General features: G+C 34.6%; 1 protein-coding gene across 1 annotated transcript in view; it reads right to left on the bottom strand.

The window, feature by feature from the left end:
* The window catches only part of CCDC186 (coiled-coil domain containing 186), a 46412-nt gene that overhangs the window by 19212 nt on the left and 11999 nt on the right, over window positions 1-15201 (bottom strand). The window contains exons 3-6 of the mRNA XM_059900017.1: window positions 13428-13554; window positions 6928-7056; window positions 1893-2105; window positions 860-979 (exon numbers count right to left, since the gene is read on the bottom strand). Of these exons, the coding sequence (XP_059756000.1) occupies window positions 860-979; window positions 1893-2105; window positions 6928-7056; window positions 13428-13554 (589 nt within the window). The remainder of the gene's footprint in view (window positions 1-859; window positions 980-1892; window positions 2106-6927; window positions 7057-13427; window positions 13555-15201) is intronic.

Raw genomic sequence — 15201 nt, 5'->3', positions numbered from 1 at the left:
TAACACTCATTTGCTGATCAGCGATTAGGTCAGAAACCTACCATTCTCTAACCTATCTTTGACCACTGTCAACACAGACACCTCTCCCTACAGTTTTCTCTGATATTATAATGTACAAATATCCAAAGGTTAACAGTTCTACCAACTTAGGATTATTTAAAGAGATGCCAATGATAATTTAAACAATATCATTAAGCCTATTTTTGAAAATGTGGTAACTGTTATAAATAACATGGCTTTGTTTAAATAATATTTCAAAGTTTTTTTTTTTTTACTTCACATTCTATCATCTTCAGATTTTTATTACTGCTTATACCAGTTCAGTTAGTGCTTAAAATTATGGCATCAGGTACCAGCCTTTATCACCACTTTTTATTATATTGTTTAATAATATGATATTCATTATACACAATACCAACAGAATTATATTCATAATAAACAGATAAGGAAACTTTTCTTTATTATGTTTATATTTAAATAAAAATTCATATTTCTTGATTATAAGAATTGTATCACTAATAATTTTTTAAGAATTTCCAGAGTTTACTTTCAATTTTGATAACCTACATATTCTCCTCTTCCTCCTGAACCTGACAATGTTTAATATAAAATACAGCACACTAAAAATGCTTAAAGAACAAAGTCATTGGGGGGTTAAAAACAATGAATGATAAAACAACATTCTATCCAATTTAATATGTAAATCATGCAAGGAAATATCTTTTCACAATCACCAAATATTCAGGCCCAAGCTATCCTACTACAGGAGTCACTAAGCTTTATGCCTCATTAATAACTATTACTGCACGTGCTCTTAAAACTGATTCTAATAATTTTTCCACTGTATTACAGTACTCACCTTGTGTGAATCCATTTCTGCTTTTAATTTGTTTTGTGCCCATTTTACTTTAATGATGTGAGAGTTGATATCTTCCTTTAATTTGTCTATTTCTCTGACGAGTCTAGTAGTTTCACCTTCCTAAAATAATATCACTAGGTCATATTTTTCATTTAAACAACCAACCAATCATTTGTGTATCTCTTATATCTCAAGATAATCAATGCAATAACACTATAATTCAGGGCTAGCACATTATGGCCTATAAACTGACTTAAAGTTCAAATCATAAGAGGACAGTAAAAGCCTAAAACCAATTAATAGACATAAGATGATTAACATTTATATTTTAACCAACTAGTACGCTGCGAGTATAAGCATACCTTTCTGATTCTTCTCAACTGGCTGACATTAAGGTGAAATATGAATTAAATTGGTTTTGCCAGAATTCTTGAGAACAATGACAACATTCCTGAACTAAAAGTTAATTAATAAAAAATAACATTGATTACCAAGAAATGATAACCTACTGGACACAAGACCACGCCATGAGGATGCTAGTTAATAGCAAGGACTCTGAATAGCACACTAATTAAATCTCCTTGGACAGCATGTAAGAACATGTTTTTCTACAAGTAAAATATAAATTCTATTCTATGATGTGTAAGTGTTACATTAAGATTCTGGTCAAAGTATACTTCTGGCTCAAAAACTACTCACATTTTGACACACCATCTATATCTTTTACTAAAATAAAATCTTCCTTTGAAGCACAAAGTCATTTCTTCAACGTGCAGATTTTAAAAGAAAGTTTTTAAAAAGATCTGTCTAATAAACAACGTGTCAGTTTCTCATCTTTTCATAGGAAAAACATTCTGCAGCTAAGTAACAAGATATTGGAATTATTAAAGCATTCACATTCTTTGAAGGTAAACTAAGAAAAACAACTTTATGTTTAACAGTGGTTTAACCATGTTAAGTTATGATTATCTGATTAAATAAGGAAAAGCAAAGAGAATAAGCTTCAAATAAGATACAATATCAAAAGTTATACCTTTGTTTCATACAGCTGGTGCAACCGTCCTTTCTCCTGAGAAAGTTGCTTAATTTTGTTAGTGTTTTTCTCATATTCTTTGTTTGCATCTCTAAGTTTTTTTTCAAGTATCTCTTTTTCCTTTCGAAGGTCTAAAGATTCCTTCTCACCTCTTACATACTTCATTACCATTGCTTCTTTTTCCTGGCGTGCCTCCTCACATTTCTTGTTGGCCTTTGAAAAAAATATCTAGCATTAACAAAACATATTTTTCAAATAAAAATTAATTAAAACAAATAACATTTTCCTATAATATCACCAATGTATTTTTTGGTCTTTTACACAAGATTTTCAGGACCTGTGTCATGAAATTTTAAAAAAGAGAAATGATACAATGAACAAATTAATATCACTAATATTTGCTTCTTCCCTTTCCTATTCCTCTTCCTTTAGCTAATATGGTTGCTGTTTTCTGTTTACTCCTTCAGATCACTTTTCCACTCTTTCCCAGCCCACCCTGTGCTCTGGGAAAGTGACCATCAGGGACCATATCAACAAGTTTCTTTGCCCTCATACTTCCAGTTGGGTTTGGCCAACAGGAGGCACTAAGCAGAAGATTAGGAGGGTAGGCAGAGAATGAGATCTGGCTCCTCCAGAATCACACACTGTTCCTGTCAGATGACCTCTCTATGCAACTACCTTCTCTGGGTTGTACTACCTGCACCGTTTCCTTATTCCTTTAGCCCAAAGAGTGATAGTGGCTCCTCCAGCAGCCCCAAGATCCTGCATTTTCCCAGGCTGGACTCCCTAAATCTCACCCATACCTTTGTAAAGAGTCCTTTTATGAAATTCTCCCCAAATCACCAGCTTCTGTTTTCTGTCAGGATCCTGACTCTATGGCTGACAATTTCTAAAATCTATAATCTTAGCTCCCTCACAAAAAAGTAAGTAATATGCTAATTAGTGATCGCTGAGTTCCTCTGTATGAAAAGTATTTGGCATTTTAATAAGAAATACCTAATTGGATTAGGTGTGACATCTATCTATATACTAACTTAAAATTCTCTGTAACTATAAGCTGGTACTCCATACTGTGAAATTTCATACAATGAAAACTTCTACAGATAGCCCTTCATTTAAGTAAATTCATAGTTTGCAAATATGATGAAGCACATACTTATTTTACAGAAGATGGATCCTTAAACTTTAAGGATCTTCAATGGCATCTAGTGGTAAACTCCAACTAACACTATAACTGAATTGAAGTAGGTTTAGCATTAGGATAATGTGGGAAAACCTCCTATGCTCTGATGAAAAGTGACTGACAAAAAATGTTTCATGAAGTTCTGCTACAGCTGATAAGCACATCTAGTAACCACTCAAAATACTATACATATAAGCACTTTGAAAAATCATCCAATTGGGATTTTTTCCCCCCCATTGAAATAGCCTACTAATTTTCAAGAGAAATTAAAGAAAACACTGGAATAGGGATGGCAGAGATCCCTGAGGATTTGATGACATGCTTGTGGACAAATGATTGACAAAACCGTGATGGAACTGGCTGACAGAATTAGCTAGATTTTTAGATAATTGAACAACTGTACTTAGAAAAAGTCAACTAATGGTAATGTCAACTTTAAAAGAAGTCCAGTTCCATGATAACTTAATGCTTAGATAATGGATTAGCTTTTGGGAACACAATGAAGAATAAGCCATGGTAAGTCCTGGAAGAGCTCACTACCTAGTAAGAACAACAAATAAACGAAGATTATAAAACAAATAATTTCTAGTGGATGAATGTACAAAGTTCTTTGAAAATACAAAAATACTAACAGTCCCTGGGAAGGGTTGGCATGAAGGGTGAAAGATGCTATTTGTACTTGAACTAGGTGCTATACTTGAGCTAGACATTGAAGGATTAAGTAAAGGGATCAGTCAAGGAAAGGAATTCAAGGTAGAGTGGTTATCATGCACAAATGCCTAAAAGTATAAAATAGCATGATACATTTAGAGGACATTAAATTATTCTGTAGTGCTTAAACTTGGTGTGTTGATTGCAGTGGAGAGGAAGTAGTTACAAAACAGAAAAGGAGGTAGAGATCAGATCCTGAAAGGAAGAAGGACTTCTCTTGTCATGCTAATGATTTGAGATTTTATCCTAAAGGCAAAGAGAAGCCAAAGAAGGATTTAATAAAAGGTGTTTTAAATTTTATTAAATTAAATTGTGTTTTAAAAAGACACCTGGTAGCAACATGGAAACTTCATTGAAGTTAAGAGATAAGAAACAGAAAAAAGATAATTATAATACATGAGATAACATATTATAAGGTTCTTAACTACAGCAGGGAATGTGCACCAGAATGTCCTGTTACTCAGAGTCATCCCTGAAACAGCTGCAAAAGAATAACCTGGGGTGGGACTTCCCTGGTGATCCAGTGGAAAAGAATCTGCCTTCCACTGCAGGTGACACAGGTTCGATCCCTGGTCGGGGAACTAAGATCCCACATGCTGCAGGGCAACTAAGCCCGTGCGCCACAACTACTGAGCCCGCGTGCCGCAAACTTCACAGCCCACGCGCTGTGGAGCCCTCGCGCCACAACTAGAGAGGAGCCCGCGCACCGCAATGAAGAGTCCACGTGTCGCAACTAAGACACGACACAGCCAAAAATAAATAAATTAATTAAAATTTAAATAAATAAAACAAATGGATTTATTTAAAAAAAAAAAAAAGAATAACCTGGGGTGCTAAAAGTTCACATTTTCTATATCCCACCCCAGATAATGGCAGCACCTACTTCATAGATTGTTGGGAGTATTAAATGAGATAATTAAGTGACTACTCTGTAAGCTTCTATTGAAAGTCCATTATGGCACAGATAGAGGAAGAGGAGTCAGTAAAAGTCTTCGGATTTGACTAGTTTAAGATGTTTATCATTGACTTGGATGAAGATATGAGTAACATAATTGATAGGATTCAATAGTCAGCTAAAATTAAGATAAACTGTAGAAGTAGTTCTGCTTCTCCAAGTATGGCAGATGAACCCTCCCCATTCAAAACACCAAACATTTTATATGAAATACAACAAATGTTTTTTTAATGCACAGTTGAGCTCACAAGAAAGTATGGGAAATTTCAGGGCCAAAAAATCTAAGAAGCAGCAGGAATCCAGAATGCTTCGTTAGGGCTGAATACTTACCAATACAAGGTCATGTGGGGCTGAGGGAGACATGCTATAAAGTCCCTAAGAATTTATAACTAACTCTACCCTCCTGTAAATTTGAGGTTCAGATACATTCTACATATCTGTTCTGAGAAATGGAGAAACCTCAAACTGGAAAATTAAACTGGGGAGTGTACACATGTGTGTGCAGTAACATGTGCACACTCATGCTAGGAAGCTATTTCTAAATAAAACTCACCAGGTTTGGTGACTCTAGGTGAAGGGTAAACAAGTGTTCATTTTACTATTCTTTTACCTTTTCTACAGGCTTAAAAATTCTCAAATCAAAAAGTTGAGAGGAAAAGTTAGGGGAGAAAAGGAATGAAGCCAACCTAGAAACAACTGAATGGAACAATCTCCAAAATCTACATAATAATACCCACCTCTTAGGGTTATCCTGAATATTAAATAAGTGAATACTTGTAAACCATTTTCAGCTACTATTATTAACCTCACCTACACTCATCATTAGAGAGGAAACAGATACAGAGTAGTGAGTGTAGTATGTTGCCATTTGTTTAAAAACAGGGGGGAGGATGGGAGGAAGAAAGGAAATATATACATGCTTATCCATGCAACAAGTATTCTGAGAAGGATATACAGGAAACTGGCATCAATGGTTGCCTCTGGGAAGGGCGTGGAGTGGGAGAAAAAGTTTGGAAGAAGACATGTTTTATTGTTTGAATTGTTATTGTGCACATTTTACTATCATTTTGTTTTTATTTTAAAATATAATTCCAAAGAATATATATAAGTATTTAAATTTATTTATTTATTTATTTATTTATTTATTTATTTATGGCTGCGTTTGGTCTTTGTTGTTGCGTGCGGACTTTAGACGCGGCAAGCAGGGGCTACTCTTCATTGCGGTGCACGGGCTTCTCATTGCAGTGGCTTCTCTTGTTGCGGAGCACAGGCTCTAGGTGCGCAGGCTTCAATAGTTGTGGCATATGGGCTAAGAGTTGTGGCTCATGGGCTCTAGAGCGCAGGCTCAGTAGTTGTGGAGCATGGGCTTAGTTGCTCCGAGGCATGTGGGATCTTCCCGGACCAGGGCTTGAAGCCATGTCCCCTGCATTGGCAGGTGGATTCTTAACCACTGCGCCACCAGGGAAGTCCCCAAGAATACACACACACACACACACATTTTTTTCTCTTATGAATTTATTTATTTTTGGCTGCGTTGGGTCTTCGTTGCTGTGTGCGAGCTTTTCTCTAGTTGCGGAGAGAGGGGGCTACTCTTTGTTGCGGTACCTGGGTTTCTCATTGCGGTGGCTTCTCTTGTTGCAGAGCACGGGCTCTAGGTGCACAGGCTTCAGTAGTTGTGGCTCGGAGGCTCTAGAGCGCAGGCTCTGTAGTTGTGGCGCATGGGCTTATTTGCTCTGCAGCATGTGGGATCTTCCCGGCCCAGGGATTGAACCCGTGTCCCCTGTGTTGGCAGGTGGATTCTTAACCATTGCGCCACCAGGCAAGTCCCCAAGAATATATATATTTTTAAAGCTCACTAGGTTATTCTAATGAAGCTATGTTTGGGTCCACTATAACCAACAACTTCTTAATGTCTTATCTTCTACATTTTTCTTTAATTAGTATAAAAGGTTTGAGAACTGATAGTGTAAGTTTTAAATATATAACATTTCTAATGCTCAGGGTCAGCATATTGTAAAGAATCACAGGAATAAAGGTTGAAGTTTTTTGTAGTTAGCATGCATTTATGTATTGCTTTAGCATTTTTTAAATCCTAATCCTAATACACACTAATGTCCAAAATTGTCTAAAAGGGTTACTTAATAAACAAAAAATCATCAGAAAGTTAATAATGACTTGAAAAATACCTGTTCCATCCGATGGGCCATCTCTTTGTGTAACTGCTGAATTGCATTTTTAGTTGCAGTGTCTTGAGCTAGTACTTTATCTTTGGAAGCTTGAACTTCTTTATTAAGTTCCTCTATTCTTGATTCTAACTGTAAAGAAAATTATTTCCAGATTATTTTTATAGTTATAACAAACAGACCACCAATATTTCAAATAAATATAAACAATGTAAACAAGCATAAAGATGGCAATGAATATACTTCAGCCATAGAAATCAAAAGTAAATGTTAGCAATGTTCTGATATATCAATAGAATTAAGTCAGGATAAATCTGAAGCAGATTCTGATAAGATGGATGATAAGCTCTAGAGTAATTACCAATGAAATAACTCAGAAAATATCATGAAAAAAATTTTAATGTTACATATTTACTTAATGCAAAATAAAGCAGTAAATGAGGCACAGGGAAACAAAACAGAAACATACAGAAAGACATATAGAAAATATAGACATATAGAAAATTTTAAAATGGTAGACAAAAATCCAACTGTCAACAGTCACGTTAAATGAGAGTAAATAATCATATCAAACGGCAGAGATCTTCAGACTGGAAGAGAAAACAAGATCCAGACTGGAATAAAAAACAAAATGTTGTTTACAAAGGTACTTTAGGGAATTCCCTGGCAGTCCAGTGGTTAGGACTCTGTGCTTTCACTGCCGAGGGCGCAGGTTCAATCCCTGGTTGGAGAACTAAGATCCCACAAGCCACGCGGCACAGCCAAAAAAAAAAAAAAAAAAAGGTACTTTAGATTCATCTCATAATGATAAAAGGGTCAATCCAGCAGAAAGGTATGACAATTATAAATATACATGCACCTAATAATATAGCACCAAAATACATGAATCAATAACTGACAGAAATGAAGAAGGAAGTGGACAATTCAATAATAATAGTTGGAGACTTCAATACCTCACTTTTAGTAATGAAAAGCACTAGAAAGAAGATTAACAAGGAAATAGGAGACTTGAACACAACTATGTAACAACTAAATCTAACACATCTATACAACATTCCATTCAGCAACAGCAGAATACACCTTCTCCTCAAGTGCACATGAAATATTCTTCAGGACAGAACCTATGCTAGGTCTTAAAACAAATCTCAATCAATTTAAAACACTGAAATCGTACAAAGTATCTTCCTTCGACAACCATAATGGAATGAAATTAGAACTCAGTAACACAGAGAGAAACTTGACAATTCATAAATACGTAAAAATTAAACATCTAAATAACCAAGGGAGAAATCAAAGAGAAATTAGAAAATAAGGTGACAAAAATAAAGATACAACATATTTATGGGATGCATCTAAAGCAGTGTTTAGAGGGAAATTTGTAGTTATAAACATCAATATTGAAAAACAAGAAAGGTCTCAAATCAAAACTAAACTTTCATCTTAAGACACTGGGGAAAAAAAAAAGAGCAAACTAAATCTAAAGCTGGTAAGAAAAAGGAAACAATGAACATTAGAGAGGAAAGTAATGAAACAGAGAATAAGAAAATGGAGAAAAATCAACAAAACAAAAAATGCTTCTTTGAAACGATCAACAAAACTGACAAACCTTTAGCTAGACTGATCCCAAGAATCAAAATGAAAGAGGGACATACTGACCTTACAGAAATAAAAAGAATTATGAATAAATATTATGAACAATTTAACTTAGATTAAATGCACAATTCCTAGAAAGACACAAACTACCAAAACTGGCTCAAGAAGAAATAGAAAATCTGTATAGACCTACACAGGCATATCTCAAGAGATACTGCAGGTTCAGTCCAGACCACTGTAATAAAGCAAGTATCGCAATAAAGCAAGTCACACAAACTTTTTGGTTTCCCAGTGCATATTAAAGTTATGTATACACTATATTGTAGTCTATTAAGTGTGCAATAGCATTATGTCTAAAAAAAACTGTACATACCTTAATTAAAAAATACTTTATTGCTAAAAAATGCTAATCACCATCTGACAACACAGGTTGCCACAAATCTTCAATTTGTAAAAACCACAATATCTTATGAAGTGCAATAAAGTGAAGTGCAATTTAAAAAAAGGCATGCCTGTAATAAGAGATTAAATTAGTAACAAAAAAAAATTTAAAACTACCCACAAAGAAAAATTCAGGTCCAGGTGACTACATAGGTATATTCTACCAAACATTTAAATAATTAATACTAATTCTTCACAAATTGTCCCCCCCAAAAAGAAGGAACACTTCCCAGCTCAATCTATGAGGTGAGTACTACGCTGCACCAAAACCAAACAAAGACATCACAAGAAAAGAAAGCTACAAGAGCAATAGCTCTTATGAATATAGGCAGCAAAGTTCTCAACAAAATACTAGCAAAACAATTCTGCAATATATAAGAAGCATTATACTCCATGACCAAAAGGGATTTATCACAGTAAAGCTAGGTTGGTTTAATATCCAAAAATCAATTAATGTAATACACCATATCAACAGAACAAAAAACACATAATCATCTCAACAGATGTAGAAAAAGCATTTGATAAAATTCAACACTCTTTCATGATAAAAATACTCAACAAACTAGGAATAAAAAGGAACTTCTTCAACCTGATAGCATGTATGAAAAGCCGACAGCTAACACCGTACTTAGTGGTGAAAGACAATGCTTCAGAAATAAGAGAAGGATATCCACTCTTGCCACTTCTACTCAACATTGTATTGGAGGGTCCAGCCAGGGCAATCAGGCAGGAGATGAAATAAAAAGCACTCAGATGAGAAAGGAAGAAGTAAAACTCTCTACATGCAAGATGACATGATTTTATATATGGAAAATCCTAAGAAATTCACCAAAAAATTTTAGAACTAATAAACAAGTGCAGCCAAGTTACAGAATATAACAAAATTGTTGTGACTTCCATGGTGGTGCAGTGGTTAAGAATCCACCTGTCAATGCAGGGGACATGGGTTCAAGCTCTGGTCCGGGAAGATCCCACATGCCGCGGAACAACTAAGCCCATGCGCCACAACTTCTGAGCCTGTGCTCTAGAGCCCACGACCCACAACTACTGAAGCCTGCGCACCTAGAGCCCATGCTCCACAACAAGAGAAGCCACCGCAATGAGAAGCCCGCGCACCACAACGAAGAGTAGCCCCTGCTTGCCACAACTAGAGAAAGCCCATGTGCAGCAACGAAGAGTCAATGCAGCAAAAAAAAAAAAAGGTTTCTATACACTTGTAATTAACAATCTGAAAATGAATTAAGGAAACAACTCCATTTACAATAGCATCAAAAAGAATAAACTACCTAGGAATAATTTTAATGAAGGCTGCAAAACTTACTCCGAAAACTACAGAACACTTTAGAAAGAAATTAAAGATCTAAATAAATGGGAGGATATCCCTTGTTTGTGAATTGAACAACATACTACTGTTAAGATGGCAATATTCTCCGAATGAAGTCTACAGATTCAATGCAATCCCTAACAAACCCAGTTGGCTTCACTGTAGAATGACAAGTTGATAGTAAGATTCATATGGAAATACAAGAAACTGAGAATAGACTACCTTGGAAAAGAAGAACAAAATTTGAGAACTCACACTTCCCAATGTCAAAACTTACTGCAAAACAACAGAAATCAAGATAGTGTGGTATTAGCGTAATGAAAGACAAATAGATCAGTGAAACAGAACTGAGAGTCTAGAAATAAGTTGATGTATTAATTGGTTTTCAACAGGGATGCTAAGACCATTCAATAGAGGAAGAATAGTCTTTTTAATAAATGGTTCTGGGACAAATGGATAGCCATATACAAAAGAATGAAGTTGTATATCATACAACATAAAAAAAATTAATTCAAAAAGAATCAAGATCTAAATATAAAAGCCTAATTATAAAACTCTTAGAGGAAAATATAGCAGTAAATCTTCATGATTGTGGATTTGGCAATGAAGTCTTACATATGACACCAACTGCACAAGCAATAAAAGAAAAAATAGATAAAATTGGACATCATCAAAATTTAAAACTTTTGTCCTTCTAAGTACACTATCAAGAAAGTGAAGACAAATCCACAGAATGGGAGGAAATATTTGCAAATCATATATCTGATAAAGGTTTATAATCCAGAATATAAAAAGAACTATCACTACTCAACAATAAAAAAGTTTAAAAATGGGTAGAGAAAATACTTCCCTAGAAGTATCTATTTAAGATATACGAATGGCCAAGAAGCACAGGAAAAGATGTGTAATTTCACTGGTGATTAAGGAAATGCATATCAAAATCACGAGATACCATTTCACAACCATTAGGATGGCTATAATAAAGAAGTCCAATAATAACAAGCATTGGCAAGGATGTGAAGAAATTGAAACCCTCATACACTGCTGGTAGGAATATAAAATGGTGCAGCCACTTTGGAAAACAGTCTGCCAGCTCCTCAGTAAGTTAAACATAGAGTTATCATTTGATCCAAGAATTCCACTCCTAGGTAGACACCCAAAAGAAAAGAAAGCATATGTCCACACAAAAACTTCTACATCGCAGCATTATTAATAATAGCCAGAAAGTGCAAACAACCCAAATATCCATCAGATGATGAAAGGATAAATAAAATGTTGTATACCTACACAACAGAATATCACTTGGCCATTAATTTAAGTACTGATACAAGCTACAATTTGATTGAAACCTTGAAAACATTACACTAAGTTAAAGAAGCCAGATATTATATGATTCCATTTATATGAAGGAAAAGGACACATATTATAGGATTCCATTTATATGAAATGTTCAGAATTGGCAAATATATAGAGAGACAGAAAGTAGATTAGTTGTTCCCTAGAGCTGGGGGGAGATAGCTGCAAGGGGTTGGAGGGAAATGAGGAGTGACTACTAATGGGTTCAGAGTTTTTTGTATGATAAAATATTCTAAAATTGTGACAAACCCTGCACAACTAAAAACCACTGAACTGTATACTGAAATGAGTGAATTATATGGTATGTGAATTATATCTCAATAAAGCTGTTATAAAAAATCCTAAATATTAGTTTACATATAGTACATGTGTACTAATTTTCCTTATGACAAAATTATTTAGAGCAACACTGTCTAATAGAAATATAAGCCACAATTTTTTAGTAGCCACATTTTAAAAAGCCAAAAGAAACAGGTGAAATAAATGTTTTATTAAACCCTATAAATATCATTTCAACATGTAATCAACATGAAAAACTGAGCCATTTTATCTTTTTTTGTACTAAGTCTTCGAATTTAAGTGTGTATTTCACACTTACATCACCTCTTAATTTGGACTAGCCACCTTTTAGTGCTCAATAGCACTATGGCTAGTGGCTGCCATATTAACTGGTGCAGATTCAGAGGTAAGACTAGGAAAGAAAACTCTGCTATACCGGCTAGCAAAAGAATGGTGAATCGAATTTTCTCTTGTAAAAAGGCACAACCACTAACAAGCTCGTGAAAAGAACAGCTCTGGTTCACCTCCATCTATTTAGTCTGAAGTTTCTGGTCATCAGCAGTGACCTGCCTAGCAAAATACAGATTCAGCCTACTATTAAGGCACCCTCACACTTTAAAATTCTAAGTTTGGTCTGCATGCAGTAGCCCTTTCCACACAAAAATCAGGATTAAATATGTAAAATTTTACAAATATGGTCACCTTCCAACTATGTAAAGGTTCATTAAGTATACCAAGGCATAGATAAGTGAAACTTGGTTTTTTATTATATTACTACCAGCTGTTTACTTTTATTTTCATTATATAGCTTTCTGTGAAAGATGAGGCAAAAAGAAAGACTTTTAAGGCTACAATGTTTCTAATCCTTCCCACAGAAGAGCAGCTCAGAAAGATAAAGAGCAGCTGAACCAGTCTTGAATATGAACTTTGTCAATCCAAGCATCACAGTACATTTAAAAAAAAAAAAAAAAAGAAAAAAAAAAAGAAACAAAGAAAACAAAGATGAACTTTGTCAATCCAAGCATCACAGTACATTAAAAAAAAAGAAAAAAAAAAAAAAAGAAACAAAGAAAGAAAAGGAAAGGCTGGGGAAGCTAGCTCACCAGATAAAATCTGAAGAGAGCCAGTCTTCAGTATAGTTCACAAAATACTGAGAATGGAAACATATTAAACTATAAGCTTGAAAACATTCTAATGCCAGATATAAACTTTTAGGTATATACTGCTTCTTCTGAAACAATCTATTTGACTGCCAAACAGTCTTTCCCGCTCAGATTTCTATTATATATAGAATACAGTCACACATATCACATAGAAATATTAATTTATATAAAACAAAAAGATCAGACTATGATTCCCAGTTCATAAAAGAGAATGCTTCACATACCAAGCAATCTTCTGCATTTAAAGTATGATTTAACTTACAGAACTTCAATTTACACACAAATATTCAGGAACGTACTTATTTTATATATTGAAGAACAGACTTTAAAGATTTTTGTCTTTTTACCTGTTTAATTGTGTTCATATGCTGCTTCTCTGTTTCTGTTCTTTTTTTTAGTTCTTCTCTTAAATTGTCTTTTTCTGAACAAATGTCTAAGATAAGTTCCTGATGCTTCTTATTTTCTTTAATTAACCTAAATATAAAAAGGGCAGTATCAGCAAAACATAATTAAAAATGACAATGTGTAATATAATCTGTTTGCAGACTGGGGTGTAGATACCTATGAGTAAGAAATGAAAATTCCCAAGTAATCCTTTTGTAATGATATATTATACTTTACAAAACATTCTCTGGCCAGTCAGGCTATTAACTTTTTCCTAGAAATTTGTATATTTCAAATTAAGAGAAATATAATCAGATAAAGAAAACCACACTCTTTTAAGTTTATGTCTACAGGCATATGAATTACCTAGTTCATCCCTTCAGCACTGGAATCCCTTCAGGTCAGTCAGAGGCAACCAGGGGCAACTTTTCCCCTCCAGGCATCTGTCTGGAGAAATTGTTTGGTAGCCGCTCCAGCGGTGAGGGCTGCTACTGGCTTCTTGTGCATAGAGGCAGGGACGCTGCTAAACATCCCACAATGCACAGGACAGCCCCGGCGCCAACAAAAAATGATCTGCCCCCATGTGTCAATAGTGCTGTGGTTAAGAAATCTTGCTTTAGATTTTTAGACTATTTTAATGATATTCTTATAGTTACAAAAGTAGTCAATGTAAAATAATAAAGTTTAAGCAGAAATTTCATTTTGAGTTCCCTAGAAAAATATAAATAAAACCTTAAAAATTACCTGTAAAATTACTCAGAACTATAAAGTAAGATACCTAAGAGGGTTAACAGCTAATATTTTAGGATTACTAGCAACAGCTATTATTTGACATTTATTGCACAATTACTATTTACTAAGTTTAGCTTTAAATGCATTACTTAACACTCAGGTCTATAAACTAATAAGTCTACAAAATTACTATTATTATGCTTTATGAATTTGAAAACAAATCAAAACTGAAGCCTAGAACTTATTCCAGGTTATATAGCTAGTAAGTGGTTGAACTGAGATTTGGACCCAGGTCTAATTCCTTGCCACCTTCTCCTTTGAAGATGCCTCATTTACTCAACAAATGCTCACTGGGTACCTACTATGTACCTATATTAGTCTATATATTGGGGGTACATCAGCAAACTGTCCCTGCCCTCATGATGCTTACATTCTAACAGAGAAATTAAACAATAAATAGATATATAATGAAATACCAAGTTGTGATTAAGGTCTATTAAGAAAACTAAAGGAGGGCAAGAGGACAGGGAGAGTGACTTGAGCTGTGATTGTACATAAGGTAATCAGGATAGACCTCTCTGAGGACAGGAATGCAGTGAGGAGGAAAGTCATGAAAATGCTTGGGAAAAGAGAAAAATGTGTAGCATGCAAGTTTCTTCAAGCCTTTTATGGCATAGGGGTTTAACTCTGATTATGTACATGATTAAGGTGTACACTCAATTTGTTGCAAAAAACAACCTGAAACACAAGAATCCTGACTATACCTCAAAAGTAAACAATTTAGGGAGGGAGAAGTGAAGAACAGCAAGCCCTGAAATTGTTATTCTTACATGCCAAATGCACATCCTATACACAAATAACTGTTCTTAATTAAGAATTCTCGTTGGGACCTTGGACAATAATATTGGTGTTAGAAAACAGAGGAATGGATGTATAAACAAAGCCATTTGGAAATAGATGCATTCATGAAAATTTAAGCCAAAGGAACTGAAAGGTAGTTTTCTT

The sequence above is a fragment of the Balaenoptera ricei genome, chromosome 16 (assembly GCF_028023285.1).
Source record: "Balaenoptera ricei isolate mBalRic1 chromosome 16, mBalRic1.hap2, whole genome shotgun sequence".
In the NCBI taxonomy this organism is placed as follows: Eukaryota; Metazoa; Chordata; class Mammalia; order Artiodactyla; family Balaenopteridae; genus Balaenoptera; species Balaenoptera ricei.
This window is presented reverse-complemented; position numbering and strand designations above follow the sequence as displayed.